This window comes from Elaeis guineensis, chromosome 12 (assembly GCF_000442705.2).
Source record: "Elaeis guineensis isolate ETL-2024a chromosome 12, EG11, whole genome shotgun sequence".
Classification (NCBI taxonomy): Eukaryota; Viridiplantae; Streptophyta; class Magnoliopsida; order Arecales; family Arecaceae; genus Elaeis; species Elaeis guineensis.
In genome coordinates, this window is record NC_026004.2 from 18,780,747 (window position 1) to 18,789,170 (window position 8,424).

Consider the following 8,424-nt stretch of genomic DNA (forward strand, 5'->3'; position numbering starts at 1 on the left):
TATTGATTTTGCTAAAAATCAACTAATTTTTTATTATAAAATCATGTATATTTAAAAGTTTTTGAAAAATTTTGTGGTTCAACCAGAGTACAAAACATCCTTACAAAAAAAAACTAGAGTACAAAATATATATTTACAAAATATCTAATCTGATACAATAAATATATAATTTATTGGATATACATATAAAATTATGTAAAAATGTCCAATCTTATTTCTATTTTATTTCATTATATTCAAATATATATAATTTTTTTTCAACTAAAACATTACATCATATTAATAAAATAAATATTTTGCACATCGCTACAATACCATCAATATCAACCATCACTGTCTACATGAATCACGCCAACAGCATAAAATCATTGCAACAACTCCATAACAATTCTACTAATATTTTATACTTGAGCATGTGCACTCTCAATTTCAAACTAAATTATTCCACCATATCATAAAACAAATACTCTATCTTGTGCATCGTGGCAATGCAATCAACTACCGTAACATGTACATAAACCATTATCTTTCCTCAACGTACATATAACGGTCGCATCTACTCACCGTTGGCTGCTCTAAATGTAACGAAACCCATCATCAAATCTTTCACGTCTTCCAGACTAACGGTCTGTCGTGGTGTTAGCGATGACGATACCTCTGTTTTTTTTTTTTTTTTTGTGTTCCGTATCACAACCCCTGCGGACTGCGGTGGCGTGGTCGGCCCGCGGCTGCAACCGCGTAAGGAACGTTTGATTTCGCGACGACGACAGCCAGCACGTGGGGCCCACACCACTCCCCTGTCATAGATCAGCTGTGAAAAATAAAACGCACCACACTTTTCTCCCCGTATCCATCCCTCTCACCGCGTATCAAAGATCAAACGTGGCAGCATTTCATCATCAGATCAAAATGTTTCGTGTTCCTGATAACAATGCAAATCCCGTCAACTCTTGAAAGTAGTGCCGCACTGGCGCCACACTGGCCCTCGTAATCTCTATTTTTTTTTTGGGTGGAAATAATGTCTCTAGCTACTCAAAATCCAACGGCTAGTATCAGGTTACAGTGGGATTATACGAAGGCTCATTATTAATTATTTTTCCTTAAAACAGGAAAAAAAATATAAGGCCAACAAGTTTCCATTTATACATTTAATTGCTTATTTATTTGACTTCTCCCATCTTTTACGACACTCTAGATTAGGGCAACCATCACTCCCACTAAGAGCGAGAGAGAGAGAGAGAGAGGGAGAATACTAAGCCTTGTCCTTTTCGCCTCTTCGCATTGTCTATCCGCGTTTCCCACCTCGGTTCCACTCTTCCTCTGTCTTTACTCCCTCTTCCTCTGCTCGCAGTCGCCCAGTCTAATGTGAAGACGAAGGAGAAGGTATAGGAAGAGCAGCGTTTTAGTGGCTTGGAACAAGTGCGGTTATTCTCGTTTCCCCGTGTTGGAATAGCATTTCCGAGGATAAATGGTGGCGCGGTGGTCGGTCGCGGCGGCGCTGGTGTGGGCGGTGGTGCTGGTGGGGCGGTGCTCGGCCGCAGATCCCTTCGCTTACTACAACTTTGACGTCTCCTACAAGACTGCCTCCCCGCTCGGCGTCGAGCAGCAGGTAAAGGCCGCCACCAAGATGCTTCCTTTCTTCTCCGATCTATGGCTGTTGGATCTCTCCTGAGCTACATTTTAATTAGATATCTAGTTCCCTGTATTCTTAGTACTGGGATCCTCTTTAGATCTGAAAAAACTAGTGGTTTGAAGACTATATTTGTGTTCATTCTCCTCTTTTTGGGCAAGAACTTAGGCTGGTGATAGTGAGTAAAAGCAATAATTTATACCAATTCCTTCTTTCCTTTTTCGTCACTTCTTCACTGATTAGTGATCACCCATGCTGCGTCACTTAGTTATTTTTTCTTATTATTTCTCCCTAACTGGCGGCAACTGTTCTCTGTGTTAGGTGATAGCGATCAACAAGCAATTCCCCGGCCCACTCATCAACGTAACCACCAACTGGAACGTTGTCATTAATGTGCTCAATAGCTTGGATGAGCCATTGCTCATTACCTGGTATTGTTTTGTTTCCATTCAATTCGTTTCAAAGCTAGAGTATTTCTTTTCCTTATTTCCTTTTATTGATTTTGTTGGGCTGGTAGGCACTTTTAAGTTGGAATTTTAGCGAAAAAATCCTTTTTTTTTTTTTTTTTAAATGATGTGACAGGGATGGGATTCAGCATAGGAAGAATTGTTGGCAAGATGGGGTTTTGGGAACGAATTGCCCCATCCCGGCGGGCTGGAACTGGACCTACCAATTCCAGGTTAAGGACCAGATCGGGAGCTTCTTCTACTTCCCCTCCCTTGGCCTACAGCGGGCGGCCGGAGGGTATGGTGGGATCACTGTGAATAACCGGGTTGTTATCGCTGTCCCCTTTGGGGAGCCTGATGGGGACATCACCCTCTTCATTGGGGACTGGTACAACAAGAACCACACGGTTGGTGGAAATTTGAAAACTTTTATCGAATGTATGAGTAGGGAAGGTTTTATCCGTGACTGATCTGAGGTTGGTGGGGTTTTGTAGGCCTTAAGGAAGGCACTTGATGATGGCAAGGACCTTGGCATGCCTGATGGCGTTCTGATGAACGGGAAGGGGCCATATCGGTACAATACTACGCTTGTTCCAGCTGGCATAGACTATGAGACTATCAATGTTGAACCTGGTAAGTTTTCATGTGCTGACAATTTTCCAGTCTTGCATTCTTTTTCTTTTTTAATTCTGTATCAAGCACCATGGAGATTCTGTTTTCTATGTCGATATCAAATGAAGATTCCATCAAATATCAAATGGATGGTTCGAATCCATGATGATAATCTTCCTATTGCATGCCTATTCCATGGTTATATGTTTGTATTCCTGCTGCTGTTTAAGAGATGGTCTGTAAGCCAAGTTGATTTTGTTTTTTAAGTCAAATATCTGAATCTTGAGGTTTATTTAGATGCAAACATGGAGTTATGGAAGTTTGTTTCCTATAGCATTTTATTTAACATCCATTATCTTACTAAATTCAAGACACATAAGATATAGTCACTGCATTTTTGATAAATTGTATAATGCAGTGACATATATGTGGAGGAAGGCTGTTTAGGAATTTATATAGCCACTCGAAATTATTTATCTGTTAGATAAATATCTAGTATCTTATATGTTGTTTCATGATATTGTGGTATGTGTAAAATAAGCAGTAATGTTATGGTCAAGCAAAAAGTTGTCTCGCTGGATAGGGTAACTATTTGGTCAAACCCCTTCTCTCACATATATCCTGGACATCAAGCACATGCAGGGCTTAATATTTTGCTGAATTTTATTGCTGTTATTTCTTTTTTTTTTTTCTTTTTTTTGCTTAAGTGGGCTTGCCTTGTCAATGCAACTTCTGGAATGAGATTAACATATGCAACATCATATTTGGTGTCTTATATTACTAATTCCTTCTCCAAGTAATCATCGTCAGATATTTTCTAAAAATGATCAATATTGTTGATATTGGTAGATTTCTGTGCATAACATTAACATTATAATACCTAACAAACTTGTTTCCCTGGAACAGGCAAAACATATCGTTTCCGTGTCCACAATGTTGGCATCTCTACGAGCTTGAACTTAAGAATCCAAAATCACAACTTGCTTCTTGTAGAGACCGAAGGAACTTACACAATGCAACAGAATTATACCAACTTAGATATTCATGTGGGACAATCATACTCGTTCCTGGTTACAATGGATCAAAATGCAAGCAGTGACTACTACATTGTGGCAAGTGCCAGATTTGTAAATGAGTCACTTTGGACCAGAGTCACGGGTGTTGCCATTTTACACTATTCAAATTCCAAAGGCAAAGCATCTGGCCCTCTTCCAGATGGTCCTAATGATTTTTATGATAAAACCTGGTCGATGAATCAGGCACAATCTATCAGGTTTGTGCACAATTTATGAGTATCCTATACATATGGAGAAAAGATGTTCCTTTCCTTTGTGAAATGCATGTACTTTCATTCTTTTTTATATGTTCTGGATTTGGCTTTTCCGGATTTATGTTCTGAGCTTGTTTATTCCTAAGAAGTATTACGTTTTGGCTTGTCTTAAATAAGAAATTTGTAAAATGACCTGTTTTCACTGGTTTGTCCTTGAAATATGGAAAAGATCTTTCCAGCACTATGCTTTTTCGTTCACTAGCTGCAGCATGCTTTATAAAGTAAATAAAAGAGTTTGATATCGTATTTCTGCAACAAACAATAGGTTTATGTACTGTCTGAGGACTTGCATTTTTATAACCTCCTTTTCTTTGGTACATAGAATCCACCATATATTTAATCATAAGTGTTCTTTTCTAATTTATCAGAACAAATGTGTCTTCTGGTGCTGCACGCCCCAACCCTCAGGGATCTTTTAGATATGGTTCAATCAATGTGACCCAGGTGTATGTATTAAGAAACAAGCCACCTGTGGTCATTGATGGAAAACGTCGGACTACTCTCAATGGAATTTCGTATTCTCCCCCTGCTACACCATTGAGGCTTGCTGATGAGTATGATAAGAAGGGAATTTATACACTTGATTTCCCTACTAGGCCACTTGATGGGCCACCTCGAATTGCAGCATCTGTAATCAACGGCACATACAAGGGCTTCATGGAAATAATATTTCAGAACAATGATACTATAGTTCAGACATACCACATGGATGGATATGCATTTTTTGTAGTTGGGTATGGACAGCATCTTTCATTTGCATTATAAGCTTCATGCTACTTTTGGATGTGAACTAGATGTTTTTTCCCTTGTTAATTACAGAATGGCTTATGGGGAGTGGACTGAGGATAGCAGAAGTCAGTATAATAAATGGGATGGTGTCTCTCGCTGTACCACACAGGTCTGCCTATAAATGGGATAGCCTATACAATAGTTTCTTTATTTAAAGATAAAGTATTTGAGTTTGGTATTCTAGATAATTATTTTGCACTACTGAAATTAAATGTCTCATCTCTTTCGTCCTTAATCAGTGGATATATTTGAATTTTTTTTTCCTTTTTTTAATTCTGATTTTCCTTTATTCACATCGTAGGCATAAATACTCATGAAAAATTACTGTTACAATCTGACTTGTGAGTGATGCCTTTTTCTTTTTTTTTACCTTTTTCTAATGTTCTAATGTAATGTAAATAGAAAATTTTTGATTATTTTTTAATAGCATGGTGATAACAGTATCCGACAGCCAAATGTTGTTCTATTTTTCAATGTAAAGCATTCTGGATAAGCTTCATTTATGGTTCAACAAACATCTTTCTTCAAGATATTTTCTTTTGCGTACTGCCCACCATTTAATTATATTTTATGGCTAATATCTTAGCAAAGATTGTACTTCATCACTTTTCATCTAATGCATGGCACTTCAGTTAATTTCTAGCTTTTGTTTTCCTTTCCAATCCTAGAGGTATTCTAGTGCTATTCTTAAGTAATTATCTATTTCCTCTATGAATCTTTAACCTTTTCCAGTTGTATTTTTGATCATTAAAACCATGTTCACCAGCTGTATCATTGATTATTAAAACCATGTCCACCAGCAGTATTCTTCATCACTAAAACCATATCTATTTTGTCTTTATTTGTTTCTTGAATTCCATACCTATGCGCATCATCTATCCATGTGTTCTTTTTACAGAATGTTCAGTTTGCAAGTATTGTAGAAAGCAATGCAGTTCAATTTGGGCCTCTAAAACATTTTATAGAAATCATGGTACTAGTTTGTGAAATCTTAAAATGATGCCAGACTTGAATATGAAATCACCAAGTTACATATGCATATATGTGTGTGTGTGTGTGTTTGTGTCAACCTATACACATACAAATAATATTACAAGTGCATATGCATACATGTGTGTGTGTGTGTGAGAGAGAGAGAGAGAGCAGTAGGTGGAAATGAAACCACCAAGGAAGATAACTTTCTCTTATCTGAATTCCTGTGGACCTTAAATCCTGGTCAACTATTGTGAAGTTTATGATTCCACCTTTCCTTTTATATTGATAAATTCTTGTAGTTGTATGCAATGTGTTAAGCTTCATTGTCTGGATCTTCTGAACCATGATCCAGATTGAAATGGCCTCGAGCAATCTGCATTGTAGTGATTTTTTGAATATATTGTCAAATATTTGAGCAATATTACGTAGCTACATGCTACAAATCAAAACAACCATTTCCAAAATAACTGTCATATCTATTTTCCCTAAAACTGTGACATTCGAAAATTTAGCTTCCAGTCTTTTGTAGAAATGGATGATGTTGCTCTGGCTGCATGATGTGTTGTGATTATAGTCCTAAAGTGAAAATATCCAGCCATTTATTGATCAAAGACAAATGATTGTTAGTGGACCCTCAAAAAGAGCACAAAATGCTGTATTTGTTGTCTTATGGATATTCTTATTTGATTGTCTAAGATGTTCTCCTTTGCATGTCCATGTTAGCTTTTGCCCGTTTCTTGTCTCAATACCTGGATAGAAGACCATTCTGATTGGATACATAATGTCAAATTCTAGCCAAGCCTCTTTACCGAAAAAAAAAAAAAAAAATTCTAGCCAAGCTACAATGTTTACCTTGTAACATTTCTATGCACTTTGATTTCAGGTTTTCCCAGGAGCATGGACTGCTGTCTTGGTCTCACTAGATAATGTGGGCTTTTGGAATGTGCGTGCTGAAAATCTTGATACATGGTACCTTGGGCAGGAAGTGTACATAAAGGTGGTCAACCCCGAAAGTAGTGACAAGACTGAGTCGCCTATACCTGATAATGCTCTCTATTGTGGTGTCCTCCAAAATTTGCAGAAGTATGTTACTGAAAGCTTTGTTATGTTTTCTTTTGATCAAACTAAGTCCTTTTTTCTCTTTTTCTCTGTTCTTCACAATTGATGTTTGCTTCAATTTTAATAATTTCAGGCCTCAGAAACCTCATGGCTCAAGTGAAACTTCATCTTCTTCAATTCTAGATGTTGGAAGCAAGCTGCTCACCTTGATACTACTCTTGGCTTCAATTGCCATATTTGCGTGATTATTTGACCAGAAAACATTATCGTTGTTCGGGTGCTCTTTTCTCCCCTTTAAGGAACAGGACATGATTTAAAGCTTTGAGTGTAGGATTTTAGGTGTGCAGATCTTTTCTTGTCAATATGAATTTTCCAGTGTTCTCGACATGCTTTTGGGATGTGTGTCATTTTGTCATCTTCATACTCTTTAGCTTTGACCATTCATTCAATCTAAAAATTGTCTACTGATCATTTATGAAATGCAACTCATCCGAAAGCGTAAAAATGTTCTTTTTGTTGAGGGATGCAACTCAATTATTTCCAGCCATTACAGGGGCACAAAGGGGTTCTTGCTCAATTCTTTAGCTCTTTTTTGCTATTTGCTAAGTTTTAGACATTATGACGCCAGAAGGGTTTCATCTGCTCGATCTTTCATTTCTCGCCTCTTGTTTGAATCCTTGCTATTGTGACGAGCTTGTTATCTGCTTGGTTCCTTTATGTTTTCATTTCCTGAAATCAAATAGAAGTTTATCAGAAGGTGACAGCAACGTGGGGTTGATATTTCGGAACACTTATGCCAGGAACTATCTGCTGTAGTGGTTGGGTGCACTTTGAAGGCTGCAATCTATGTCATATGGATTACATTTTGGCGCAATTTAAATGCTGGAGAACTTGTCTAATTTGTGGTCATCTATTTGAAACTATCATTTAGCATTTTAGCTCTCTTATATGTGATTAATCAGCTCCTCAAACAACACTTAAATTCATTAAAAGAGAAAACGTCAGTGTTGTGAGTGAGAGGCTCTGAGAACCAGGCACTTGGATGTTGGATCTGTTAATGATTGTCTAGCAATTTAGTGAATTAGATACTGAAGGAACAAGGTTCCGATTTGTTAGGCTTATTTATCTGGCATGAAACGGAGATCAACCAAACAAGAAATCTAGCCTTGGTGCCTGAGTTATATTTGGTTCTGGCTCCAGCTTGGTTTGTATGGCTTGCATGTTAAATCTTTCTTGTGCCTTTCCAAGTTACGTTATAGTTACAAGATGCAATATTATGCATGACATGGTGATCGTGCTTGGGGTTCGGGTTGTATCTTTCGCATGATAGATTGATTGATCTTCTTTTGCAACATCAATTGTTGGATCATGCTTTGCACATATTCAAAGCATTTCAAGCTTTTTCTTTGATCTGTATAGATTTCGAAGCAGCTGTTGTCCAGCCTAATGATTGAGGTTGTGAAGCAAGGTACATCATTCTTTTGTGCAAAAGATACCATCTGACTCCCTTGCTTGAGCTACAGTGCACACTATTTTAAGGAGCCTGTGCTGCTGCATGACCCCCTTTGTTGCTTGCTGCCACA

General features: G+C 37.6%; 1 protein-coding gene across 1 annotated transcript; it reads left to right on the plus strand.

Moving 5' to 3' along the window:
- The first annotated feature begins 1,237 nt into the window (after nt 1-1,237).
- LOC105033489 (monocopper oxidase-like protein SKU5) lies at nt 1,238-7,321 on the plus strand. Its single transcript, XM_010908320.4, has 9 exons — nt 1,238-1,609; nt 1,952-2,061; nt 2,213-2,483; nt 2,571-2,709; nt 3,595-3,961; nt 4,387-4,752; nt 4,838-4,916; nt 6,666-6,865; nt 6,975-7,321. The coding sequence occupies exons 1-9, from the start codon at nt 1,469-1,471 to the stop codon at nt 7,084-7,086; spliced, it is 1,785 nt and encodes a 594-aa protein (XP_010906622.1). The 5' UTR covers nt 1,238-1,468; the 3' UTR covers nt 7,087-7,321.
- Nucleotides 7,322-8,424: the final 1,103 nt, after the last annotated feature.